At 49.7% G+C, this 27640-nt stretch overlaps 8 protein-coding genes across 8 annotated transcripts; 3 read left to right on the forward strand and 5 right to left on the reverse strand.

The window, feature by feature from the left end:
• Nucleotides 1-1399: 1399 nt before the first annotated feature.
• Nucleotides 1400-2446, forward strand: T310_10127 (uncharacterized protein; the record flags this gene model as incomplete). Its single annotated transcript, XM_013467430.1, has 1 exon — nt 1400-2446. The coding sequence occupies one exon, from the start codon at nt 1400-1402 to the stop codon at nt 2444-2446; it is 1047 nt and encodes a 348-aa protein (XP_013322884.1).
• A 496-nt stretch (nt 2447-2942) lies between these two features.
• T310_10128 (Pyridine nucleotide-disulfide oxidoreductase) lies at nt 2943-5937 on the reverse strand (the record flags this gene model as incomplete). Its single annotated transcript, XM_013467431.1, has 5 exons — nt 2943-4551; nt 5085-5237; nt 5340-5496; nt 5624-5627; nt 5728-5937. The coding sequence occupies 5 exons, from the start codon at nt 5935-5937 to the stop codon at nt 2943-2945; spliced, it is 2133 nt and encodes a 710-aa protein (XP_013322885.1).
• A 991-nt stretch (nt 5938-6928) lies between these two features.
• On the reverse strand, nt 6929-8604 carry T310_10129 (Methyltransferase; the record flags this gene model as incomplete). The annotated part of the gene is made up of 6 exons (XM_013467432.1): nt 6929-6959; nt 7018-7184; nt 7258-7507; nt 7640-7723; nt 7827-8154; nt 8337-8604. The coding sequence occupies 6 exons, from the start codon at nt 8602-8604 to the stop codon at nt 6929-6931; spliced, it is 1128 nt and encodes a 375-aa protein (XP_013322886.1).
• A 1791-nt stretch (nt 8605-10395) lies between these two features.
• T310_10130 (Adenylate cyclase) lies at nt 10396-12280 on the reverse strand (the record flags this gene model as incomplete). The annotated part of the gene is made up of 6 exons (XM_013467433.1): nt 10396-10715; nt 10767-10968; nt 11026-11542; nt 11595-11748; nt 11783-11896; nt 11956-12280. The coding sequence occupies 6 exons, from the start codon at nt 12278-12280 to the stop codon at nt 10396-10398; spliced, it is 1632 nt and encodes a 543-aa protein (XP_013322887.1).
• An 801-nt stretch (nt 12281-13081) lies between these two features.
• On the forward strand, nt 13082-14323 carry T310_10131 (uncharacterized protein; the record flags this gene model as incomplete). The annotated part of the gene is made up of 1 exon (XM_013467434.1): nt 13082-14323. One exon carries the CDS (start codon nt 13082-13084, stop codon nt 14321-14323), a length of 1242 nt encoding a protein of 413 aa, XP_013322888.1.
• Nucleotides 14324-16541: 2218 nt separating this feature from the next.
• On the forward strand, nt 16542-16960 carry T310_10132 (uncharacterized protein; the record flags this gene model as incomplete). Its single annotated transcript, XM_013467435.1, has 2 exons — nt 16542-16668; nt 16731-16960. 2 exons carry the CDS (start codon nt 16542-16544, stop codon nt 16958-16960), a joined length of 357 nt encoding a protein of 118 aa, XP_013322889.1.
• A 749-nt stretch (nt 16961-17709) lies between these two features.
• T310_10133 (Ankyrin repeat protein) lies at nt 17710-21941 on the reverse strand (the record flags this gene model as incomplete). The annotated part of the gene is made up of 5 exons (XM_013467436.1): nt 17710-17728; nt 17775-17792; nt 17860-21227; nt 21721-21742; nt 21931-21941. The coding sequence occupies 5 exons, from the start codon at nt 21939-21941 to the stop codon at nt 17710-17712; spliced, it is 3438 nt and encodes a 1145-aa protein (XP_013322890.1).
• A 2430-nt stretch (nt 21942-24371) lies between these two features.
• T310_10134 (uncharacterized protein) lies at nt 24372-27020 on the reverse strand (the record flags this gene model as incomplete). Its single annotated transcript, XM_013467437.1, has 2 exons — nt 24372-26414; nt 26481-27020. 2 exons carry the CDS (start codon nt 27018-27020, stop codon nt 24372-24374), a joined length of 2583 nt encoding a protein of 860 aa, XP_013322891.1.
• Between the last annotated feature and the right edge of the window lie 620 nt (nt 27021-27640).

Consider the following 27640-nt stretch of genomic DNA (forward strand, 5'->3'; position numbering starts at 1 on the left):
ATGGCCCAAGCAGGCAACATCAAGTGGTTGTAATAGATGTGAAGAATGTGGTGGTAAATATAGAGGAATGATCATATTCTCAGTGCAGAATTAATCAAATTCAGCAGATGTATGGCTGCTATGGCCATCAAGAATCAGCAGGCAATATCTGCCTGCTGTACAAGCTTTAGTATGCTTATCAAAGACATTTCTTAGGCAAAGCATCCATAGCTTATTAGTGGTCCATCCATTATTGCTAGTCCCAATTGCCCAACCCTTTGGTAGATCTAGATACCAATTAGATTGGTGATTCTTGCTAGCAAAGATGATCATTGGGGGTAGGGCCCAGCCAGCTGCGTTGACTGCCTCAATCACAATCACCTATTCTTGATTCCCTGGTTATATTACTTTAGGCTGGCCCCTAGATTCAGAGCCAGTAACAACCTTTGCTGTTGATATCATGCCTATTGAAAAGCCAGTCTCATCAAAGTTATAGATATCCTGTTTAGTAATGCCATATTTTTGTACAACCTCAAGAACACGCTGAAACCACTCTTTAATAAGCTTTAGATCCTTACATAGAGCCTGTTGATGATCATATCTGCAGCTATTTTTGGATTTGAGCTCGTGGTGGCGATTGATAAATCTTTGGATCCAATACTGGCCAACAGTAGCTGGTGCATTTAACCAGCTAGATAGTAATAGACTGGCCATATCTCATATAATGGTGATTTGTGGTGGTAGTCCCTGTTGGTCTATAGATAATATCTATTTGGCAAGCATAGATTCTTCAGCGGTAGTAAGCTTTTTGCTGTTTGGTGTTGCATCTACACATGCAGTACGCCCACATAGCGTGGTAGAGTGTTGGATGTGGCATATCATATGCCTATGCAGCAGCCCGTATGCTTTTAAATTGACCATCATTGAAAGCTTTAATTGCAAGCAAGATACGGCCCTCTTGATGAACTGCTGAATCTGCTATTTTGCATGGCATTTTGGTGGTTGAAGTTGATGAGCATGTCGCGTAGTTTGGTGGGGTGTTTCGCTCGGTGATTGATTACGTTATGACATCTCACGTGTACCTTCCTTATTTGGAAAGGACTCAGTTTGTCTACTACTGAGGTCGGTGATGTCTTTGCAGGTCTCTTTCTTTCTCTCTCTGCCTTCGAATCTCGCTCATCGACCGATATGGGAGTCATGGGTTGCTTTCCACGCGGTCATCATGAATTGCAATTCCGTCTGCATACGCCAAGCCAACAGGGGCCTTATCTAAAAGCATGCGATAGGTGGATGGGCGCTGCTGCCTAAATGCGGCTGCAGGCGTATATATGAAAGTGAGGTCCTGCATTGTTAATGTTCCCTCTATCAATTGACAAAAATCATAGTACATATATATAATGTGTACATCTGAATGCTCACAATGGACCACTCCCATCTCAATCCGCCCTCATTTTCCACCTATCTGGACCAACTCCAGAGCCCGCTTTTCTCAGTTCTCCCAGCCGAAGTCCGCAGCGAGATCTTCGCTTTCGCGCTGACGGACTTTGAAGATTTGAGTGTCCCGTACAGCAAGGAGACCTGCTATCGACGCCCCGGATACGATGCCCCCCGTCGTACCCGGACCGAATTGTTGCGGACATGCAAAAGAGTCTTCCAGGAAGCGTGGTTTATGCCGTTCGCCTACGCTGAACACGCCCTGTATCTGACCAGCCCAGATCGAGCGCCAAGGCGGCATATCACCGTCGAAAGAATGCAGCGCTACCTCGACATCCTGCATGCCTCGCGGAGGGAAGACGTCAAGATCAACCACGCCCGGATCTTTGCCCAGTTGTGGGCCCTCGAGCCTGGTGATCGGCTGCAAAGGGTCTTGAATATGCAGCACTTTTACCCAAGGAGAATCACTATCACGCTGCGGTACACAGACTTCTGGTACTGGGAAGCCAACGAACCGCTCCGGGTGGCAGCGAAATGGGTGAACATCTGCCGGTTTCCAAACAGCCTCACCAGGCTGAGCATAGACTTCGAGAGCATCGAACGTCGTAAGGAGGAAGTCAATTACATCGCCAAAGAAGCGGCCGAACGGTGGCATTTCAGACGGCAGGATGGGACCGTCTTGTCTGCCTGTCAGGCCGAAACATCGATCATGAAATGGACCGGCAGCTCGATCTGGGGAGGCCAGCGCTGGATCCGGGACGAGGTCCGCCCGAACGAGCTCGACTATCACGCTGTGACTGTGACGTGGAGGCCTGCCCCCTCGGACGGAGACGTACCAGAGGAGTGTCCTGACCTTTCTGTCCCACGGACGTTCCCAAGACCGCCGGTTCCTAATCCTAACCGCGGCGAGGCATGGCTTGAACTGGACGATTTGCGCGCTGCCAATGTGCCGCCCGATGCGACGGCGGACGAGGCCTATGCCGCTATTGTGGAGCTTCACAGGCAGAGGCAAAGAGCAAGACGCGTTCGATGAAGAATCGCATGATCATGTCGTCGATTATTGAAGAAGCAGTGCCTGTACAAGCTGTTCTCCACGACATGATACCCCTTACAAGCACTCTCATTCTTGAGTCTGTAGGGTTTGTTGCATTAGAAGGCTGGGAACCATTTTTCTGCCATGTTAGCAGATTCTAAAGCACTTTGTCACACGAATTGAGTTTTGTATTGCACATATGTCCAGACGTACATATAACGAACCATTTTCGGCATATTGATACTACAGTGGAAGGAATTTGACGAGTTACCTCGAACATGTCCGAATTGATTATCTAGTTATAGTGAGAACTTCATGTATCAAGGTTCTGGCATACACTATTGATGCAGGTTCGGTTACATGATGGTCTATTCTCAGGTAAGTCATGCTTATATCTCTTATACTATGCCATATAACTAGTTAACAGGTTAAGTGCAGTCATTATCCAACAATTGAATGAGACTCAGCCATATCAATGTTTCTTTCTGCTCTAACTTTAAAACCTCGAAATATCGGTCCCAAACAGTCGGTTCACAATCCACCGGAACAAAATCCGACAGCGGTTGCGCCAGCTGAGACTCATGCTCAGATACGCAAGCTTCCACACCAACCAGGCTGTCCGCCCCCGGAGACCCTCCGGCAGGTAGCCATTGATCTTGCGGGCGCCGTTGTTCCACCGATCGTGCGGGATCTGCATCAGCGCGTTGGCGTCGCCGATGTACGCCAGCATGCCCATGTTGCGGAACGAGAAATTGTCAGTCTTCTCCAGGTCGCGCTTGTTCAGCCGCTCAGCCAGCCATTTCGCCTCCTGTTTCGCCGCCTGCGCCGTCATCGGCGGCGCCCCCGTCTCCAGCATCGCGTTGTCACCGATCGCGAACACGTCCTGCAGCACGGCCGTCTGGCCCTGCTCGCTCTCGAGCTGCACCCGGAAATGCCCGTCCACAAGCAGCGCGCCCGTTCGCGGCGCCTTCTTGACGTGCCATGCGCCGCTGCTGCTCTCGGCGACGGCGGACGGCGGCTCGCCGCTCTTCAGCACCACGGACGACGTCGGGAACTCCTTCACGACGTCCAGGGACTTGATGAACTTGTTCATCGCATTCCCCGTCGCCCACACGCACAGGCCCACGCCCACTTCACCCTCCTCCTGCGTCTTGAGGGTCAAACACCCCTTGGGGTCCATCTCATGCGGCCCGTCCGTGTAGGGAACGCCCCAGCGGAGCTCCTGCACGTGGTGTGCCGTTTTGATCTCAATGCCTTCCTTCCGCATCGTCTCCATGGCGTATCGAGACAGCGACTCGTCGAACATGCTCAGTACTTTCGGCGCAATGTCGTACAGCGTGATGCGCGCCTTGCCCCTCAGCGCCGGGTAGAGCCGGTCCATGTCTCTGACGATAAAGTCGCGCAGCGTGGCCGCCAGTTCGGTGCCCGTCGGGCCGGCGCCGACAATGGCGAAATGCAGCAGATACCGCTGCATCTCCTCGCTCGTCGTGGGCAGGATGGCCAGCTCAAAGCACTCGCGGACCCGGCGCTTGACGCGCTTCGAATCGCCCACGTCGCGGAAGAACATGGCGTTCTCGCGCACGCCCGGCGTGTTGAACGTCTGACTCATGCACCCGACGGCGATGACTAGCTTGTCGTACGGGATCTCAAACCGCTCGGCCTCCTCCCACTGGCGGAGATGCTCTTTGCCGCGCTTGGAGCCCGTATCAGGCCCATCGTCGATCTCTCGCTCGGGCTCGTCGACGCGCGGCTGCTCCGTGACGCCGCTCCGGACGATAGTCGGCTCGCAGATGACGACCTTCCGCTTGAATTCGACGGCGCGGGCCGCGGCCTGGACGAAGTCGACGCGAGTCTTGAGGTCACGCACGGGCTCGACGATGCTGGAGAAGTCAAGGTTTCCGGCCGCGGTCGCGGTCAGGAGCGGCGTGAAAACGAAGTACGACCGGGGGGAAACGACCGTGCACGAGTACTGCTCGTCCGACAGCCTGCGCGAGAAGATGTACCCGCCCCAGCCGGACCCGAGCACGACGACCTTTTCGCGGGCTGCTGGTCGGGCGACATCGGGGATTGCGCTCGACCCGCGAGTCGAGACGACCTCAGCGCGTCTGGCAGTAGTTGTGGTCAGGAAGCGCGGGCAAGTTTTTCTCCCCCGTGAGGAGACCTGCGCTGGAGCGCGAGGAAACAATAATAAGGATAATGGTGATGATAATGAAGGTAGCGACTTCATGTGACAGGAATTGAATTGAAGTGAACTGATTCAACTGAACTGGATTGAATTGAATTGAACTTGAAACCTGAAATCAATCAATTGAACGAAATACAAAGAATTTAGTATAACTAAGAAGAAAGGAGGGAAAAGGAGAATCCCCGTAGAATGAGAACGATTTATAAATTTGTTTCGTACAGAGTATGTTTTGTACAGTACGTTTAGTAAGTAAGTAGTTAGTCATTCAATACAACAATACAATATTAATAATAATATTAGAACAGAATAATTATAGAATCAATTGCATCTGCATCCTGTATTCGCGTATGGATTTGTATCATTGCTGCGCTGCCCTGTGCTGTGCTGTGCTGCCCTGTGCTGTGGATGCTGAGTTGAGCACATGATGACCTCATAATTATTGTATCGGCGTACCCGGTCTGAACCTGTCCACTTGTCTTCTTTGCCCGACGGTAAATGAATGGCCCCTTTTCCCTGTCTTTTTCTTTACGTGCACTTGATCTGTACATTTCCTGTAAATCTGCAGTACGGAGTAGTAGGCAAGGCAGGGCAGGGCAATAGTATGTGCTGTACACGTATGTATGTATCCACAGCCACAGGCTATTAGTCGTATGTATTAATAATACCTAGTCGATGATTGACAGGGTGGATATTACATTAGTACCTTACTCCGTAGTAGGTAGTATGTAAGACAGTGGAGCATATATAAATCCGCGCCCCTCCGCAGGACAAGACGAAACAATATGCATTTCCCGAGTCGAGTCCTCCCGACATTCCTTGAGACTCAAGACTTGACTTGACTCACTAATACTGCGGGAAATAATCCCTAGAAAGATGTATGGATGTATGAACTTCGGAATTAATTGATAATTAAGCTGAGTAATTGATTGATTGATTAACGAGTTTATTGTGTTTATTTAACTAACTAATCATCCATTGTATGCCGTACATACATACCTATTTGGGTAATTTGCTCCTATCGGATGTGACTCGAGACTCAGACCAGTACATGTACAGTATGTACATGAACCTGTCATTGCCAGAAATGGCTACATACGACTCGCTCGGAGGACTTCGTACTATCCTCGTTGTCCATTGCAGCGAAGATCGGATTCTTGGAACAGTATACATAAAGGCTAGCCGAGGAGTACATCCGGATGGCCCGCAAGCAATCAACCTGATCATCGGCGTACCCAGCAAGACTCCCAAGACAAGGGGCTTTTTGCGGCATTTTCGGGACGGTCATCATCTGGTCCCAATCCTCCATAGGGGATAAGTGGTTCTTTCCACCCACTTTTGAACATATATCTGAAGTAGGGCGAAGCCAACATTTAAGTGACTCGAAAAGGAGACTCGCATCTGTACTCCTTGTTTGTTGTTTCAGTTATCACCAACAATGTCGATGTCTCATCTCTCATAGCGCAGGGGATTCTGGAATGAGCACCGTGGCGTCATTATTATCTGCGGTGGGAGAAGCCTGATTTAAGGGGTTCAACCTGTTCCCATGGAACTAAATTCCCCTGGCGTGAGGGTCTTGTCTTGGTGGCTAGGAACATCATCAAGTTCAGGTTCGACAAGCTTTGATTTCTAGGGGGTCAACAGGCTTCTCCATAGCTGGTTGTCATTTGCTTAGCTTTCTTCAGTTTCATCTTTGTCTTCGCGTTCACTCAAGAAATCTCGCTCTGGAAATAGAGATTGGGAATAATGAGTTCTCTCAACTTCTGACATTAGCAAACACAGAGACGCCAGAGGCGGATTTTCTGAGCTTTTCATCCCAAACAGCGATGATTCTGCAAGACTAACACAACCTCATGAAGTTTTCTCCATCTTGTGGATAGCTGAGGTAACATCAAGAGTAAGGTAATGTTTTTTGGTGTTTCAGGAAAATGACTGTGAACTTATAATAATAATAATTGAACAGTTAGGCAAGCTGCAGGTCATGTCAGACTGTCATAGTTGTCTGTCATAAAACACAAATTCACACTATTTCATTGCATAACTTATCTGAAAGGCCTAACCAACATGACAGATATCGACACGTTGCACCTCAAAGTATGGATTGTCTCAGGGTTCCCTTAGCCCATGGATGTGCTTTGCCCTACAATGTCAGGTCAAAATTCGGTCTGATTTCCAGTAATTTCTGGACCTCCGATCTGGAGCACAGCTACCCAGCATGTCAACCAGCTATCACACGCCTTCTCTCTGTGTACCCTAGGCATGGGCACAAGGCCTTCCGAACATCAACGTATTTATTCCTCTCATTCTGGCTTTCGCCCATACACAACATAGCTGCAATCATATCAGCTGCACGACTTCTGGGTAAATAGGGCATTAATATGGGACGTACAAGTCAAATAACGCATGGATGTTGCGATTATGAGCGTCCTCCTTTGTCTTGGCCGCCAGCACAGCAACTTCTTCTTTGGACCAGGCTTCATTCCGGGTCAGGACAGCCATGGCCCCAGCCTCGTAGGCTTGGTCCCCTTGCAGCATCATCCAGGTTCCAATCTTTTTCTGAAGCAATTTTTCATATTAGCTCGATAATACCATTATACCAGGCAGAAAGAAGTAACGGGGGTGTACGAACGTAATATGGATCTTTTGGCCAGGTACCCATCGGGGCGCGATACTTATGAACGTGGATATCCACGAATCCTGCCTCTCGGAACCACTGTTCCAGATGTGGTCCCGGGCTGCCTTCGTAGCCATTCTTGTAGAATGCGCCAACCATTTCATTGAAATACCGCTCAAAGGTGGTACCTTTTAAACTTCCATCCTCGGAGTAGGGATACTGGTTCCAGTCTTGGAATTCGACCCAGCCACCAGGTTTTGCATATCTAATTATAATCAATTGTTAGCCTGTATAAATATCGATCGCGTAGACCAGCTAGGACTGTTGTAGTTTCGTTCTTTACCGATAACACTGTTTAATCAATCCGGGATAATTTTTCATCGACAATGCGAGGTACCGGGCGTGGATGAAGTCAAAAGGGACGTCGTAGCCCCATTCGGCTTCGATATCGTCGACCACGAATTTTAGATTGGGGGGAACCCTAAGGTAGAGGAGATATCATGTTAGCTTTGGCTGAGCAAATCTGAGACATGTGATGGCACTGACAAGCGCGGTTGCGTGGGACTCAGGTCACATCCGATGACCTATCCTCGATCAGTTCCAGATCACTTAAGGGCGTTATGGTGCTTGCCTCAGCAGATGGGAATCGATCGGCTGGTATGACACAAGTGGTGAGCATACTGTACGAAATCCGGTATAGGATAACGGATAACATACCGAAATCCATCGCCCATATCCCGGTCCCGGTCCCAAGATCTATGACTCGCTGGGGATTCTTTATCGGGGCAAGAAACAATTCCCTGTTCATCATAGTGAGGACCATTTCATGGACCATGTCGAGACGATCGGACTCGGTCTCGTCGTTGGGCAGGAGGTAGCCTGTTGTTTGACGTTTTAATCTTGTTGCCAAAGCTGTAAGATAGTATACATGCTTACTCCCATCTCGAAAGCCATGATACCGTCTGCCGTTCTCGTATCGGTAGTCCAGGACGGAAGATGTCAGGGAAGCAGTATAGGTTGATCTATATACCAAGTTAGAGGCGCTCTGGTGATGATTATTGTATAGTAGCAATGAGAGGAAGGTTCTGACTTACAGTTCGTCACCGTAGGAAGAGTCACTCTCGGTGACCTGGAGTCCAGTCCCGTCAGAAAAGGATCAAGTGGGATGGTTTTCGCTTTGAGGTTACGGGCCTGCGTGTCGACTTCGACTGGAGCAGGATCGGTCGGATTATTAGGATTTCCGGGATTGTTGGGCGCCATTTTCGAAGGGAATATCAATCTTGCGGTTAGGTAGGTATGATGATGAAAGGGTAGGTTTTGAGTTGGGGGGTACGGAGTAGATAGCGCTATTATATTAGCCATTGTAACGAACCGACGACTGCGCAGGTGCTCTTACCAGATAAAACAATTACTTATTTAGGTAAGTACTAGTGTTATAACAATCCCCGCTTCTTCTTCCCTGCGGAAGCATGATAACGCTTCCGCGGGAAACACATGCACCATGTGGGGGGTTGACATCGATGGGCATATGTTACACCTATCATATTCACGGGAGATCTGCAAAACCACTGCCAATTCCATAGGAAATAAGTCAGCAGGCATTCCGAGGAACTTCCATGATTTGCGGAGCAAAACGAAGCAACATCTAACGGTCTGCACTTTTGATCTGATTGGTAGAAATTCATCACGTGACTGTGACTTGGTTTGATATGATTGGTTGAATTTTGTGACGTGAGTGTCCAGAACTACCACCTCCTTCCTCACTTGTTATATGGAGCCCAACCTACAAGCCTACCTACAAGGCTATAAGGCTATAGGGAGGCCTATAGAATATCATAAGGGAGCCATATGAAGCCTACACAGAGCCCCTACTGAGCCTATAGGGGAGCCCACACAGAGCCTACAAGGGAGCCTATAGGAGCCTATACAAAGCCTGGAGCCCATATGGAGCCCATATAGAGCCTATAGGGGAGCTAACATAAAGCCGATAGGGTGCCAATATGAAGCCTATATGAAACCTACATAGAGCCTGACGGGAGCCTATGCTGATTGGCTGAATGCCATTACTAAGCACTTCCCAAGGACATACGAAGTAGACGCCCTAGGAATGTATTTTTATCACGACATTAACTAGTCATGCAACCAGCAGAAGAAGAAAATCCATCCATCAGATAAGTGACTTTTCTTCCATGATGATCTTCTTGAAGACTTTTGTGAAGGCATGTTTGAATGTGTGAATGTGACTCAATATTGCTTGGTGCTCTTACCAAAGGAAATGTATATATACGCGACATCTTCCAATCTCCAAGGGGGTATGACGGAGACTACCTTACGGGATCCCGGGGTTTCAAAACTACCGTCAGGTGACAGTATTTAAGGGTTTTTATACCACTTTATAGGTTTTTTAACCATCTTTTTATAAAAGAAAGAAAAAAGTCTAAAGATAGTCATTTGACGGTCTTTTATTACAAAATGTTAGATTTTTATAAAACGTTAGATTTTAAGAAACGTCAGATTTAGGGAAAAAAAAACGTCAGATTTTAAAGAAAACATCAGGTTTGGCAGCACCTAAGAAAATATCTCTTAACCACAACCCTAAAAATTTAGATAGCTTAGACAGCCTAGTTAGATTAGTATAGAAATAATGGAAAACCTCATTTTCTTCTTAAAAGGTAGAAGCTTTAGTTTAAATCCAGCCTTTATTGAATAATTCCTTCGTCGTGGAAAAATTAGTGGTCGTAAACTAATTAATGGTCAAATCTTAGTCATAAAAATAAGGAAAAGGTTATTATTTTTAAGACGTCTGTCTTTTTCTTTTTAAGACGTTTGATTTTTTTTATAGTCTAGCGAGTATCTTTTATTTTCAGACGCCTAAATTTTTTCATACGGTCGATAGACCGTCGATCGACGGTAGTTCAAAGCCCCGGGATCCCGTATGGTATATTAGCTGTAGTTCCTATTGTCTAGCACGTCATTGTAGTCTTGGGGCCCTTATTCGTCCAATCACTGATACATAGCTTGGAAGCTAGTACCTATGATTGGATTAGCGCTGGGAGATCTTGACAGAAGCTAACAGGAATTGTTTTTATCATCTCAGTCTAATCGAGCAACGTGTATATAGAACAGCATTCTCATCTACTCATCACTCATCAATCATTCATTCCTGCTCTCTTCGAGCAAGTCTTGATCATAGTTCGGTTGAACTAAAGGCATCCGGACGGCAAAAACCGCCGCCGCAGCCAGAGACAACAGCGCTCCCGCCACCAAATATGGCAACCCCATCAACGCTCCACCGACCCTCATGCCCGCGTGGAAACTGCTCGACACGATCGGCCCGTTGGCCAGCTTGCCGATCGTCTCGCTCACTGCCATGGCGTTGTACAGCATGCCGACATGACTCGACTCGACCAGCGAGGTAGCCACGCTGAGAACGACAGGGACAAATCCTTGGCCCAGGACGAAGAGCGTTAAACCTGTCTAAATCAGCATCGCTCGACACATTGTCAGAGAAGTGAAGAACTAACCTGCCACCATCAAAGATACACTGGGCGACAGACCAATACCAAACACCCCCAAGGCCATGGCCACGGCACTTCCGCGCGCCAGCCAGAGATCCTTGGTGCGCGCATCGCGGCCGTGTCGAAGGATGAAGTCGCTGAGTCCCGGGAGGATACTGGTCAGGAGGATGAGGTTGAGCATGGCACCGTAGGAGAGCAGGAATTCAGCCTAAAAATCAACTGTCAGTTCTGACAGCAGCAGACCCACTAATTATGAATGACGTACCTGCGACTCGCGCCAGCCGTACCGGCTCGACACGTACTGCGGAAGGTATTCTTCTATCGACGACCAATACAACTGCCCCAGCAACGACCGGTACAGCGTGCCTACCGCTGACCGGTACAGGATGCCTACGAAGAAGACCAGCGCTAGCGGGATCGGCTGTCGTGATGCCCAGAGGAACCGCAGGTCCTGCAGTCGTGACATTAATCCCGCAATCGCCCGTCTCCAGATAGTGTTTTTCAAAACATCATCATTAAGAACGACCGGATCGTCTTCGTCGTCCTCCTCTTCGCCGTCTAGTAGGGTACCCTCTGCCACATCGCCTGGTTTCGCATTGCTGCTAGCCTTGTGCAGCTCCACGGTTTCTGGGAGGAATATCCACGCCGTCAAGACGGCAATAAAAAGCGCCGCCAGCCCCAGTCGAGCAAACCACCAGGCTTCGAGCTGCATCGAAGTGAGAGAAGATATGAAGATCTCGGCCATCAGGGCGACGGCGTGGAGCCAGATGAAGTTGGAAGCCCTGGACATCTCAGCATATATAGCGAACCTAAAGGCCTCGTCTTGCTGCTCACCTCTGCTCCTCCGACGACACATCGGAGGCGACAACAAATATCATGGAAATTCCCACGATGGGCCCGCCGCCCGCCAGCAAAAAGACCGATGACAACCATGTCAACTTGACCGGGAAGACATCCGACCACCACACTAAACCATCAACATCAGGATCTGTCTGGTGAGTTTGGGGATACTGGCAACGTACACACTATCTGAGTCCATGCGGTTCCCACAGTAAGCCCGGCAAGCGCCAGCGCGAGCACGGGGCGGCGGCCATATCGGTCGGCAATGACACCATAGAAGATTCCCAGCAGAATACCTAGATTGTAGCACAGTCAGTCATTTGCACTACCAGCATGGCTTATATATTCTGCCCACCTGGCAGACAGTCAAACAGCTGCTGCCAACCGATCAACGCTTCCAACGCGCTCTGCACCGGTTCCACGCTGCAGTCCCGACCGAGAGACCACCCGGGACCATAGTATGACTTGCACAGGGCCACCTCCTTGAGCTGAGCCAAGGGCGCAACCAGGAGAGCGTTAGCACCTTGGATCAGGACGATGAGGAAGAGGCAGATGTTGAAGACGCGTGCGGGACGAGGTTGCTTGGCTTGATGATCAGCGGAGGCAGCATGGCGGGGGTCGGCCCCTGTGGACGAGAGCAGCGGCTCCCGTTCCGACAGTGCCTGGGAAGTGGACGTCATGGTCTTGAGACCGGACGAGGATGATCCTGCTGCAGCTGCGATGGAAAATAACACATGAGGCACGTCGTGACGATCAAGCGATGATGATAGTTGTGATGATGATGATGATGCTCCGATCGCCAGCGGGGCCAGAAGGGTCCGATCTCCGACGGGAGTTAAACTGGATACGGAGACACGTCAACACTAAGGTAAGGCTACAGAAGTGTCTACGACAATCTACGTAATACACCCAGAAAATACATGTATATCCACTCTTTCGAAGATGAATTCTCCATCGCACCTTAGCGATCACGAATCTCCCAGGAGGCCAGAACTCCCCAAGTCGAACTCCGACCTGGTGTCTGTGTCCTATTCTGGAATAGTGCGGATTAGTCATCTCCACACGTGGACGGTCATCATCTTATCAATCTTCTTTAAGTCCAGACTGACGCGGCTTTGGCTGCCTGGAGGCCTCCCTCCGATTTAATTCGCCCCGGCTGCCATGAATCCCTGTCTTCTTTGCGGGGAATCTTCTCGTCTGTTCCAAACCATAATGGAAACCTGATTTGCGTGTGAGAAGGCAAAGGTGTACGTATGAGGCGCGCGGTGTCGCCATAAAATGGCTGCCTGGTCTGTATACGTAGCATATGCCCGTAGATTCGAGAAGAGAAAGGGGGTAGATAAATAAGAGAATTCTCCTGTCTGTCTGTCTAATTATTTTTTATTTCCGTCTCATCATTAGTGCATAGCTCGATTCCAATAATTTCTCATCTGCTCATCGCTAAACAGTTAGCACATTATCTTGACAAGAAACAGAGAAAAATGGCTTCGATATACTACCTCAATCAACCTCCCCATCCGGCTTGGGATTTCCTCTCCAGTCTCGAAGATCACCCCTTCTTTGCTCCTTTTTTCCGCGGTCCGCTTCATCATCCTCTTCCTCACTTCCATCCTTATGGACATCATGGTCATGGACCTGGTCACGGTCCTGGTCCCCGTCATGAACGCTTCCAGGAACGCTCCGGGAATGAGAATGAGAACGTGAACGAGCAAGCTCCTCATCGGGCAGCTGCCAGTCCTGGCAATGAAGCACAGCAAGACGATCCATCTCAAAGCGATAATGCTGCTCGTCCGACTCGTAGTCTAGGCGAAAATGCAAGAGAAACTTCTCCGGATGGTTTCACTCATGGCAGAAGCGGTTGGTGCCGTGGAGGTCGACATGGTCATCGTGGCTTTTTCCATGGCCGTGAGCACCCCTTCGGAGGATGTCCCGCCGGCTTTGGACCTGGACCTTGCCGCGGTCGCGGACGGGATGGCCCTCACCACCACCGTGGCGGTGGCAGAGGTTGGGGGCATCACCCGCGTGGTCCTTTTGGCGTGCCACCCCCCTTCATCGATGGCCAGTTTGATTTGCACTCCTTCCTCGAACAACTCGGCTCCCAACTAGGTATCGACCTCAACCAGATGTGGAGAGGATACAATCAGAACGACCAAGTGGACTTCGTCCCTCGAGCAGACGTGTTCGACACCCCCGCGGAGTACCTGGTCCATGTCTCCCTGCCGGGGGCGCAGAAGCAGGACATCAGCATCAATTACGATGTCGAAGACTCTGTCCTCCATCTTGCTGGAGTGGTCCACCGACCTGGCATCACTGAAGAGCTGAACGACGCCCTTGTTATCGACGAGCGATCTCGCGAAGTCGGTGTCTTCGAGCGCAACGTCAGGCTGGGCACCCGCAACGAACCCGCCAACGTGGACCCGGACAGGATCTCGGCCAAACTCGCGGACGGCATCCTGGTGGTGCGTCTGCCCAAGGTCCCCGTGGACCCTGAATGGCGCAAAAAGAAAGTGTCTGTGGAGGCGCTGGACGAGAAGGACAACAAGCAGGCGACTGTAGAGGATGAGCCAGATGAGTCAGATGCCATGCACGTGGACAGCGAGACGGAAAAGGGCGATTTTACCGAGGATCACGAGACCATGTTGGGTGAAATCACTCCCACACAGACATCAGAAGACGGAGATTATGACGATGCCAAGGAATACGTCAAAGTGGACGTTGAGTAGACGTCATGTTGCCTTTTGTGAAGAGTTCTGGGTTGCTGTCATACCTAAAGATCTGTTCAGGTTAGTGTTGCGTCTATTATTATTAGTTCATTGCAGTTTGGTTAGTTGTATCGTGATAATGATATGCTCTTGTGACTCTTTTCTCGTCATTCACCGTCCACTTCATTCCATAAGTAGCTAGTTGGACAGTTCTGAGAGACTTCTTGATTGCAATTTTCTAGTATTAATCAACCTCCATCATCTTGACCGTCTGGTTGGCACAGTTCCTAGTGCCTCGGAAATGCGATTTCTTCGCCGTCTTCAAAGTTTCAGAGAGAAAAATTAAATAGAGGATAAGCTGTTGAACCAGAGGTGTATATCTAATTGTATAGTGATGTAAAACGATGGTAGATTGGAGAGGTATAGAAGGAGAATAGTTGCAAACAGACGCTGGTAGGTAAAGAGTCAAAGGAAGCCACTGGTAGCACCGGTAGCAGACTCAATCTGAGGATTGCTTAGGTGCCTACCTAGGGACATGTAGGGAGAGAGTTTCTCCGTACCTCGAGTAGTATGGGTCAAAAAGGTTCGACGTATCTTACTACCCATGTCGATGTTCGCAAATGTCTCAGTTTCATGATCTGCGTCTGACTGCCTAGGCAGGTAAAGGCTCAGTTACAGAATGCCAAAGGAGCCTTATCCGTGACATGGTAGATCTGCCAGCCACAGGCCTGTTCCTGACCCTTAATAGCGGGGCCCGGTGGCACAGTGGAGCCGGACCTGCAACTAAGCTGACTAAGCTCTGCCGTCTGTCTTCTGCCAAGGCGGGATGGCTTGTGGGGAAGCGGAACGAGTGCGACTTGGGGGCAAGTTCATTTCGATTGCACTTCTAGCGATTGCAAGCTTGGCGTGCAGGATCATGTCATGTTTAATTTAAGACTGCTACTAATAAAATAACGTTTCAGTCACCATCAACCTTAAACATGAAAACCTGCCGCCTCGATCATGATCGCCCCCAGGATGCATCGACCGACGTCTTCCCTCTAAAGTGGCAGAGCGGCAGAGGAGGACGCAATGCGACGTGAGGCTGCTAGCACGTGCGGCATGTGGTCTGAAGCACCTTCCTACCTGGGCAGTCAGTTTACGTCGATTCAACTGGGAAGGTTCGAAGAAGCCCCATTTGCGACTCTTATTCTCTTTGTGACATGCTTCACTTTTTCTTTCTTTACCACAGTAGCAGTTGTGTCGCATGGAGACTGCTCGAGTTGCTCTGGCTTCTAGAGGAATCATTAGATATGAGGCAGGAGGACCTGTCAGCACTAATCCCAATAACCGCTGACTGAGGCATGCAGTTCGAATTGCCAGTCTCACTTTCTGCCCCTTCAGAGCGGTTCCACATTCAATGAAATTCTTGCCGAAAGTGCCGTCCTCAAGTGCCGACAAATCACCTCCTTGCAGAATAGTGACCGTCTATGACTTTCTATGGTTGTCTATAGATTAAAATACTCGAAATATCTGCAATTCTCGAGGGAAGATTGGATTCTGTCTTCATTGCTCGGACAAATCTCTCAAGTAAGAGTGCCGTTGAACTATAGTGAATGTACGAGGCTCGTATAAGGCTCAAATAGTTTTTTCTACTATTATCACAGGTACTCATTCCCCAGAATACCTACACAAAACCAGACTTAGCTGCATGTGGAATGTCATTCGTGGTGAGGAGACTCGCTGGAGACACCGCAATAATATCGCCTCGTGAACCTGCTCGCGATTGGCGATGTAGAGCTTCATGGACCTCGTAAGGTTCCTAGACAGGGGCCACGCTAAAGCCACTGCGACGTTGTGAGATCTCGATTCAACCTTATTCGACCCTGGCCGTTTCACTGACCGGGGAAATGTACGGAGGTTCCAGTCCAGCTGGGTTGCAGGTTTCCCGCTATGCTTATTCTTCTCTTCCAGGATAGAGGACTCTCCATTCAGGAGCTGAAGATAGTATCTTCTGCCTGGAAGAGTGGCCTCGGGAAAGTCTATATAAAGGTCCATAATTCGCCATCCAAGCCTCCCTCATCCATCACAGCACAGCAGCAGCAGCAGCAGCAGCAACAACAACAACAACAACAACAACAACAACAACAACAACAACAACAACAACAACAACAACAACAACAAGCAGCAAAGCAAAGAAATACAGCCTCTCCTTCTCTACAGTCGTTCTTTAAGAAAAACCAACACCATCACCGTCAAAATGCGTTTCTTCTTTGCTCTCCCTCTCTTCCTCAGCGCTGCTTTCGCGCTCAATGCCTCTGAGGCCGAACTCAACGTCGCTCAGAACGACCTGAACATTCTGCAAGCCAATGGCTGCAGCACCCTGAGTAAGCCCAGCCATCGAGAGAGGAAAGAATTTCCGGTTCACTGACCACAAACACTGCTACAGAGTGCGTTTCCTCCCTGGCCGGTACCACCGCCTCCTGCGCTGCTGCCGCTGCTGAGCTCGGTGCCAGTATGTCCCTCGCAGTGTCCTTGCATGTCGAGAGAGAAAAGGAAGAAAGAAAGAAATGGAGGCTAACGATTCTCTCCCTACAGACCCTATTGCTGACCTTGCCTGCTTCGGCTCCGTCGGCACCACCGTTGCCAACGATGTTTGCCAGGGCTGCTTCTAAATAGAACGAACGCCAAACAACCATTGGCTTTTGACCTTTGATAGGCTTTTTGGTGCATTTGAGGATGGACTGGTTCAATGGGAAATATGGCCCGAATCTTAGATAGTTATGGGAAAGGTGAACAACAGGAAGAAAACAGATATAGTTGGCGGGTTGTTGTTGCTGATTCTTTGTCTTTATATTTATTTTTTATTTTTTGGCTTCCACTTTCTCCCCGATATGGAGATATTTGCATAGACCTGCGCACAGAGAAATGTACCATATATATCGTTGAATCGTGCTCGTGTAAACATTAAAGCAACTAAGCAACTTCTGCTGAACGTTTCATAACTAGAGCTTACAACTCCAGAAAGTGGACAATTCACTCTCAGAATTTTTCTCTTTTCTTTTCTAATTTTTTTAATTTTTTTTTAATTTTGTGTCTGGCACATACTCAATGTCTTGCATTTCGTCTGCCTTGGGGAATTGGAGTGAAGAGAAGGCATGTGAGCGCGAATCACGGGATTCTTGCGTACCTCCCAATCCTCCAGTCAGTCAAAACTTCATCCTTGACAGACCCCGATGGAATCCTTTCAAGACTGGCAACGCTCCTCGTGTCTTTGTTTTAGAGCCATGAAACGAATCAGTTCTCATTTGGTCACGACATACTTCATTCTACTGACGACAATTGCCATCCCATCTTGATTAGACCGCTCAATTGGCCAACTTCATGAGATGATCATTCTGCTTGCAAGTGACATTCCAAAATTAAGTTCATTCCTTCGTCTCTTCACTGCATATCAACAAGGTATAAAATTATATACATGCTCATATCATACCATTCGTCAAGACATGTCCTAAATATAGTTCATTGTTCATTGACTTTATTCTCTGTCGTGCTGATTGCTTCGCCTCAGCACAAACCCCCTCTCGGCCGTGCCGTTCGTCATAGGTCGGTGACTCTGGCTCCTAGCGGTCCCTCGCGTAGCCACCGGCAACAAACTACCGGAAAATTCGGAGACCACACTTCTCCTACTTCTGGCCGCACTCAGGATCGTCCGAATCTCAAAGGCACGAGACGTGATATCTGACCTGCCGGCAGTCGAAGGCCTACGTCTTCGATCCCATAGAATCCATCCACGAAGACGTCGATACGCTTTGCGGCTGCCGTATCTGATATCGTCGACCGAAAGAGCAAGCATAATCAATGGGATAGAAATAGCAAAGCCAATCCCGAAAATATACTTCAATACATAGGACAGCGGGAGGTTGGGATTGCCATCGGCGTGAGGAAACTCCTGGACGTTGATGGCAAAGAATGACGCAATGAAGGACAGCGGTAGGAAGATGACCGTCACGATGGTAAACACCATGATCGTTCTGCTCTGGCGTGTTGTCCCCGCCGCTTGGTCGCGCGCAAACCGGGCCTCGAACGCATTGGCGTGTTTCTGCTTGAGATCGAGCAAGTCGGTGATGGAGTCATAGATCCTTTCCGTCTGTTTATCCATCCGATCTACGTCCTTGACATGCATGTCGATAATCCTCTGTTGCTCTCGGAACCGCTTTTTGATCTCCTGCTGAGACCGATGCTCTTCTAGGTAGATGTCACAGATAGCCTCTTGCAAATCGAAGAGCACCTGCTTCTGATACTCAAGAACTGTCCGGATCATGTTGAGCTCGTCGCGAATGTCTTTGGCCTCTGCGAGAAGATCTGTTTCTTGCCCGATGTCGAGAAGCTTGTCGACGAACAGAGGCTGTTCACCCCACTCTTCTTCCGCATCCCATGTCTCATCCATGCAATTATCCTCTGTCTGGCTATCTCTTCGATCCCTTGACATTGACTCCAGATTCAGAGAGAAGCGGCTGGATTGTCGGTGGTGTTTCAGCCACTCCGAGGCTTGAGCGGAAGCAATGTTGAATTCATTAAAGAGCACCGTCTCACGATCAGTTGCGATGCCAACAGATGCTTCAAACATGTCTAGAAACTGATATTCCGCATCGCCCATCCTATGGCGGTCAAAAAACCCGGAGCATCGACCGCTAATGATGGTTGCCAGCTCATAGACCGAACGCACTGGATCTCGCGTCTTCGAGTTGATATCTTCGATGATCCCGTCAAGCACGTTGAGGGGGTCATTCTTAGGCTGTTCCCAGCGCTGTGGGAAGCTGGTTACAATGAGATTTTTGCCCAAGATCCACATCCATAGCTGATCCACCATGAAGATTTTCGGTTCCTTCCAGGGTCTATTGTGGTCTTGCCATCGAGTCTGGTAACGGTATACTACCTGATCTTGATCACGCATCTCGGTGTCGATGTTTGGATAGAAGAATTCATCCAGAGTCCTGCGGATGTGCAGAGACGTCGTTGAAGACATAAGATGAGCTCGGATCAGCAACTCATCCCGTGAGGGAGGTCTTGACGAACCCGAACGCCATTGAAAGGTCTCTGCTCGACGTATTGCTTCCTGCATTTTTCGACGGCCCTCGGCTGTTTCAAAATGCAGATAAGGCATAAAGACACAAATGTTGGACGGAGGGTCTTTGCAAGAGGCCCCGGACGAACGACTACGTTTTTCAACAGCAGACGCCGGACTTGATTTGTTTTTGGAGTCGGACTTTGGCGTGTCATTAGCGGTCTTACTGCGTCTCACATTGCCCTTTGCTTTCTTCCCTGAGGCGCTGTCCTCATCCTGGGACGGGACCTCCTTGTTGGATTTACTTCCGGAAGTCTTGTGCTTCTTTACGGGAGTTTCGGAAGCTTTGTCGGACCCCGCTTGCCCATTGATGACCACCTGAGGGACAGAATTTTCGGTCGTCTGTTCCGGCTCTTCGTCATCCCGGGTGCGAGGCGCTCGTGGAGTGCTCTGGCAGAGAGGCCTCATGAACTGGGAATGTATGCGCTGGCCGCGATGCTGTTGATTGAAGGATTTCTCCAGACCTTTGAAGCCTTCCACGTCACTCGCTCCTTCTTCGATAAAGTATTTTGTCAAGAGAGCTTCCACCCAGGCCATATTGTTGGCGGGCAAATGGATCCACCGAAAATTGGTTGCCTTGACATTGTCTGGAAGAGTGGTGACAGCTGGTTTGTTAGGATTCTTTTGGTCTCTCTTGTAGAGGAGGTCGAACACAGTAACCTTCTGGACCCGGTTCTCATTGCGGAAATTTCCAAAGTCGACGATTGTTGCATCAAACGCCTTGCAGGCATCAGTGGCATCTTCGGACAGTGCTTCGACGTGGTTGAATGGAGCCAAAAGCTGCACGATATCTTTCCTCTTGAATCGCGCTGCGCGTAGGAAGGGCGTGCTCCCGAAACTGTCGCGTGTCCTGGTTTTCAAATCTGGTCTCTCCAGGAGACACTTGACCACCTCTAGATGGCCAGCTTGGGCAGCAAGGTGGAGAGGGGTGATGCCGTTGAGTAGCTGGCTATTGATTTCGGCACCCGCCTTCAAGAGGATGCGGACGATCTTCTCGCATCCCTTGTCGCAGGCATTGTGAAGGGGGGTCCATCCGCCGTCACTCTTTGCATTGACATCTGCATTATACTTCAAGAGCAGTTCCACAACGTCCTCTCGGTCATGCGCAGTTGCAATGTGTAGGGCCGTCTTGTTTCGGCATTCGACTGCATTGATGAACGCCTTGGGTCCCTGGGGCCGATTGAGAAGCAATTCCGCGAAATGGATCTTGCCTGTCGCGCAAGCCCAGTGAAGCGGCGTGCGACCGAGTTCGTCCTTGGCCTCTATGGCGCAATTCGTCTTCAAGAGGAGATCGACCACATCGTCACCCCAGTCGCATTGTTTGTCCGCCGCCAGATTGTGCAGGACATTTCGCTTCTTGTTATCTCGCGCATTGACGTCCGCACCCCGGGAGATAAGCAGTTGAAGAACATGCCAATGATTCTTCCAGGCGGCCATCATGAGGGCGGTCCGGCCTTCCTTATCTCTGGTCTCGGGGCATGCGCCATAGTCCAGCAGGAGCTGCACGATCCTGACATGGTTGCGCTCAACAGCCCGAAAAAGAGGCGAGACGCGATTGCCGGCGACATCAACGCTGGCGCCCTCACGCAGTAGATAGTGACTGGCTTCAATGCAGCCCCGTTCGGAGCTCCTCGTGAGCCCGATGCCCAGAAAAGTGGGACTGAACTGTCCATTGGCGCGAGCCGCGTCGAGGACTTGCTTCAAGTCGTTGGTGTCATTGTTCTCCGCTGCGCGCAGCAATCGGGGTTCGAGGCGATCATGGTTGTCGCTTCCGAGGCTTGACCTCGATCTTGACCGAGACATGGTCAGTATAGCTGGCTATAGATTCACGCAATTGTGTGTTCAATCCATTCAATTCCAGAGACCGCTGTACCGCAACGATACTATCTACGGTGAGCATCTCCAGCAGGAAGCCTGCTCCTCATGCAGACATGGTATTCAAAAGGAAAACGCTTTGTGTTTTGCCATCACTTAATAATGATAAATGATTTTCCTAGTCAATACGAGAATCTGCAGAAAAAACAAGGTTGGCCTCTGGTCATCCGTCAGACCTAAACGCTTTTCCCACTAATTATGCCACCATGCCACCATCTGTGCAACGAACCTCATCACCGGGGAAGCGCTATCTGCCGCTCTGCAGGATTAGTGTGTTGTCGCCGTGGTGTGATTTGCCGCGAATCTGCAACCATCAGCCGCAAATACGAGTTGGCTTGAAACTAACCAATAACATTTACAAATTATAGAGCTAGCTGGCTAGATAGTTGTTATACAGAGACGTTCAGGAGTACAGCACTCCACATGATCAACCTACAGAAATCATTGCGATCGCAATACTGCACAGTATACATAGCATAGCTATAGGTATAAGCATAATCCAAACATGTTCATAGATGATACCCTCATCCTGTACAGACAGACCAATTTCAGCTCTTCTAGCTCTGCATGTTTGCAGCCCAGCACGTCTGAGTAAATTGACTAATTGTATGACACAACGCCTGCACCGCCACTGCAGAAGACTTACACGTTCAGCATCGTTTTTTTCCTGTGTTTCTTGACACAAAGTACGGACAGGCTGCATCCATTCAGATGGCTGCATTCAGATCCATAGCAGCAGTATTTTTCCGTCGATATATTATAAAGACATGGAATCTCTAGGAGAGGAGTCGAACGGACTGTATGTACGATGGGAATCGTTTGTTAGTTTGGTCGATGACGCTATTAATTACATATTCATTTTATGCTTTTTAAGCTTTTATTACTGTTACTTCCAGGAGAATAATAATATTGTGTCTGTTGGCACTTCTCAAACAAGAGGAAAGAGAAGAGAGCCTTTTTTTTTTGAGAATAGACACGACAGTCAGGTTCTGACAGTGAATTGCATTGCATTGCGGTTACTGACTTCATCAAGTTTAATATTAGATATGTTTGCTCATGAATAATGCTCATGAAGGAGCTGGAGCTCGACTGACATCGCGGTCTTGGTGGGTATCTGCTTGTTTGTTTGTTTGTTTGTCCGTTCGTTCATTTTTTTTAAAAAAAAATGGAAGTGGAAAACAGCAGTCGACGGCAGTCGACTAGTCGATGGAACGAACGTTCGTTCGAGTTCATTCATTCGTTCGTTCGTCCGTTCATTCATTATTGAAGCCTCCAACCTCCAGACTGAGTCCATCCAACCCCGTAGGGAAAGGAATTTCTGTCACCATTAATTATAATCATAATGATAATCATAATTATAATCATAATCATCATAACTATAATTATAATTTACTTACCCTTGGCTCACAGAACAGGTTGAAATTACTTTGGGACTGAATGACTGACTTATTTACTTACTTACTTCTCTTCTCTTCGAAGGCGCGAATGGATTAATTAATTATTAGGCTTACGTACATTACATTACATATTGACATATTGAAAGAAAAAAAGGAGGGAGGTTGAATTGAATTGAGTCTGAATTGAATTGAGTCTGAATTGAATTACTAAGATAGATATCTAGATAAGATTTATCGACCGATCCATGGTACCGTACGGAGTACTCCATGTGTGTCCCATTCCGCTCCGCTGTCATGAAATCTGAACCCTGAACCCTGAATGAATCCTGAACCCTGGTTGAAGACACGGGTAGGAGTGTATCAGTAACTACCTAATTTAACTGGTCTACCTAGGTATGTGCATTAACATACTAGTCCAGATGACGGAATTAATTAAAAAAACAAAAAAAAGAGGTACTGATATACCAGGAGAATTTATGTTTATGTTTACTGACTGATATCCATTGTAAGACCATAACTATACTATAAGTAAGCACGAGGTATTTATTGTAAAGAGTATGAGTCAAAAAAAAAGACCACAAGAATACAATAACTAAGAAAATCAAAACAAAAGCCAAAAAAATGAAAACAAATCATATCCAAGTATAGCCTATCCCATTATTTTTTTATAATCCCCTTAACAATAACTTATAACAGTGAGTAAGTGAATATGTGTGTGATATAAATATGCGAGACATAAATCCTTCTCTTTTCTTTTCTTTTTTTGCTTTTTGTTCTTCTTGTTCCCCAGTTTGTCAGCCAGTCAGTATACATTGATATGATGCAATGCGATGTGATGTGCTGCGATGCAATGCAATACAGATGCAAGGAATGAATATAAATAAATGCAATGCAATATATATGCAATGGAACAGATAAAGTCAACAGACAGCCAAGTCTTTCAGTTTGGACAGATGAAGCTTGCTGCATAAGCATCTCTACCTGTCTTGTACATAACCCACTTTTGGGGGGCCACCGTCTGTTTGCTTTTGATGTGAATGATTAGAATTTATTAACAACAACAACGACGGTGGCAGCAGCACAAACATAGTTCTGGATCTTTCTCTCTCCCCCTCTCACTTTTTTGTTATATTGTACTGCAGATGTATAATAATAGAGCCAAGCACTATTATTTTCTTTCTGTCTTTGCGCGGCTGTTTGTGTCGAGTCTTCTTTTGTTTTTCTTGCTGCCTAAATCTTTTTTTTAGTTCTTCAAGAAAAGACCGGTTGACTGACTGGTCTGATCTGATCAGATCAGGTCAGGTCAGTGTTTGGGGGTGTATCTCAATAAAAGAAACACAAAAAAAGACAGGGTAGAAATGCGGGAAAACGGGAAAAGCAAAAACGATGAAATCGAGCAGGTCGAGATGCGAGATGAGAGACGCAAGATGCGAGATGCGAAATGCGAGATCAGATCAGATCAGATCAGATCAGGTAGTATGACAAAACTGCGATATAGCAGTCAAAAAGGTTGAATCTAACCGAAATTACAAAAAAAATTAGGAGAGTTAACTCCCATGCATGCACTAGGCTACAAAAGAAATCACCGAAAAACAGAGAAATAAAAAACAGTAAATAAGACATCAGACCCTTGTCAGAATCTGGCTCATGCTAGAATATAAGACGATAAATAAGCAGCAGGTCTGCTGGCTTATTTCTTCTTTCCGTTTGGAATCCCCTTGAGGATGTCGTCGAAACTCATGTTCGGGTTGTGCCGAACAAACGGCTTCGTCGGTGGCTCCACTGGCATCACTCCGGCCGGCAACGGCAGGGCTTCCAGTCCAGGATGGATGGATGCGCGATTGCCCGGCGAACTCGTGCGAGGCACCGCCAACGGCGACACCCCGCCCGCGGCCGGCTGGATATCAGACATGGACCCAATGGACGACTGGGGCGCCGGCGTCGGGGCCGAGAACAACGAGGCCGCATCGTCCGTCGTGATGGGCGACCCGATCTGCTGCTGGCCCTTCTCTGCCCACTGCGCTGCGACCTGCCAGCAGTGGCTGCGCCGGTAGATGCCCTCGACGCCGTTCGTCACCACATCCGACGGCAGACTGACCACCCCTGCCCCGTTGGCAACGCCAAACCAGCTGCGTCCGGTCTTGGGATCGTTCTGCGCCCACGGCGCTCCGCCACGAGGCGCCACGCAGAGGAAATACTCCACCCCATCCGTATACCTCAGATCGGGCACGTCGACCACCAGCAGCGGCAGCGACTGGATGACGGCATACAGGAAGAGCCACTGGCCACACCGGTTGTCGGCGATCTCGTCGATGTTCTTGCCGTGCGCGCTGCGTCGCTCAAACTGCATGAAGCTCTCGATGAACGGCGTCGGCTTGACGCTCTCGTGCGTATAGGATGCCATCAGGATTTCGTTGATGTCGGAATCTTTGAGCTTCTTTTGCCGCTCCTTGGCTTCGGTTATGGGGTCCATGGGTTTCCGGCGTATCGACATCAGGCTGGGGATCTGCGGGATATCGAACGGGATCGGCGGCTGCACCGGCGGCGTGCTGCGGTCATACTCGCTCATCATCCGCCGCATCGCTCGGATTATCGACTCCATCGGATCCGCTGCGTCGAGATCCTCGCTGGCCATGTCCGTCGTCCGCGTCGTCAGCAAGTTGCGGTCCACCAACATGTCGTAAAGCGCCGCGAAGTCCTCGTAGACCTCCTTCAAGAGGAGCCGGTTGAGCCCGCTCCCTTCGAATTCGTTCTTCTTAGATCCGGCCTTAGGCGGCCACGACCCGTATTTCTGGCGATAGTAGGAAAGGATGAACTTCCGGAACGAGAGGAACGACGCTTTCCACGCTTTGAACCGCACTACTTTGCTCTCCTGCGCCGTGTTGGAGTTGGCGATCCCAGCCCACAGGGAGGGGAACTCGAAATCCTCGAGCTTGCCTCGCATCACCTTCAGCCGGTTCTCCAGGTCGATGTAGCCCCGTTCCAGCCGCTTTCGTGTGACCTCGCTGATGAGCTCGAACTTCGGGCTATGCAGTTGCTTGAGGTCATCCAGCTTCCCCACGCCGTGGACGAAGCCCTCCAGATACAGAGGATAATATCGCAGCTGTTCGCCGAGGACGATCGCTTCGATGGTCTTCTCCCGGCTCTTGCGGACGTCAGCCAGGTGCAGCTCGTCGCAGTAGTTGGCAAAGCTGGTCGTGGCCATCTCGCCGAAAGTCGACCCATCTAGGTTGGAGAACTCGAACCGGCGTAGCAAGACCGACACCTCCATCAGGATCGAAAAGAGGGTCGGATACCGAGGTGTAGCGATCAAGGCCTGCCCGAGTAGGAAGGCAAAGAGATTCCGGAAGAGCAGCAGGGTTTCCGTGTCTTCTGGCGACAGGCGATTGTGAGGACTGGAGACATCGCTATTGAGGGGAATTGGCAGGTAGAGATGAAGAGGCTCCTCCTGCGGCTCCTCGACTAGGGCCAACCGTGCACTCCCGCTGCTGGCAGCGTCATTGTCAGCCCACTGATACTCCGCAGACGGAGTGCCATCGGGATCCGAGACGGTGAGGCTGCGTGTCGACTGCCTCAGGGCTTCCACCTTGGGGTCGGTACCTCGAGCCAAGTAGGTCAGCGATGGCGAGTCAGCAAAGATGGCCGAGTCCACCTTGAATGATGGGGGTCGACGGGTGTTCTGCGGGAATAGATAGACAAAGGTATCGCCCTGCTCGTTCCACAATTCGGTGATCTGGGGAGAATCGGCAGAGCGTCAGCGAGCAACAACCAAACCTGTCAATCCAGTCAAAGTACGCACCGCTTCCCCCCTGGCCAGAGGACCAAGGTCATAGGGGATTTTCTGATCCAGCCCGGCAACCCAGGCCTCATATTCGTGGTTCCGCATCTCCACGGAAGGGCTTCGTGACTTTCCCGGCATCCAGCTCCGTCGTTTCCCCGCGCGTTCTCCGGGCGTACCAGGTCGTGAGGGAGGGGCTAGAGTGCGAGGCGTCAGTCCAGCGGAGCTGGAAGGTCTACTGCCTGCGTCCCTGCTCCCCGGTCTGCTATCGGGACCACTGTCGCTGAGGGTCTGATTGACGGCGAGCAAGGAAGGAGGAGGCGGGAGGTCGGTCAGGTCAAACGGCTCTACGGACCCGGAGCTTGTTTTGGGGCGTGATTCTGCAGAATGGGGGAGGGGCGATGAAGCATGGCGCGCCGGTCGTGAGCTGCTACGAGCCCGTCCGGTGTGTTGAGGAGGCAGATCAGGAGAAGTCGACTGGTCGGACTGCTGCTTCGAGCTGGAGCCGAGGTTCAGGAGGGAGGAGATGCGGCGCGCTGACTTGACCGGAGCAGACAGCATGGTGGCAGCCAAAACACGTCAGGTAATAATGTAAGACACTGAGCCTGCAATGCACGGCAAGGCAGCATGGGAGGCTGCAGGGAGAACACAGCTGATCCGCGCTTCTCAGTGGCGGACGGATGGGCCAAGACGAATTCCAGCAGCAGAACTGGGCTTGCTATGATGGTGCCAAGGGAATGGATCGGCGGCGTGGCTGCAGGAAAAAAAAGGGAGAGACGGCGCTGAATGGGCAGAGGAAAGGGGCAATTGCAGCAAGCAGGCAATGTGGCGGATCCAGATCGCGAAAACGGTCACTGACACCAGACGAGAGCCTTATTTTAGCATCACAGGCTGTCGAGAGTCGAGGGTGGCTGCAGGCTCAAGATCGGACCGAGAGAACGGTGAGCAGCAAGCGGCACGTCCGGATGGCCGGAGGGAGCAGAAGGTGACGAGACGGGCGTCCACGCAAACAGAGGAGGCACGAGCAAGGAGGAAACAGAGGCCGGAAGATATCAAAGGAAGGGAGAGGAGAGGAGAAAAAGGCGAGGCGGAGACGGGGGGTTTCAAACGAGCGAACAAGGCTTAGAGGCGGCTGATGCGGCTCAGATGGCGGAGAGAACTCTATCCGGGCGGCAGAGCTC

This window comes from Rasamsonia emersonii (genome assembly GCF_000968595.1).
Source record: "Rasamsonia emersonii CBS 393.64 chromosome Unknown ctg1118621762395, whole genome shotgun sequence".
Taxonomy (NCBI): domain Eukaryota; kingdom Fungi; phylum Ascomycota; class Eurotiomycetes; order Eurotiales; family Trichocomaceae; genus Rasamsonia; species Rasamsonia emersonii.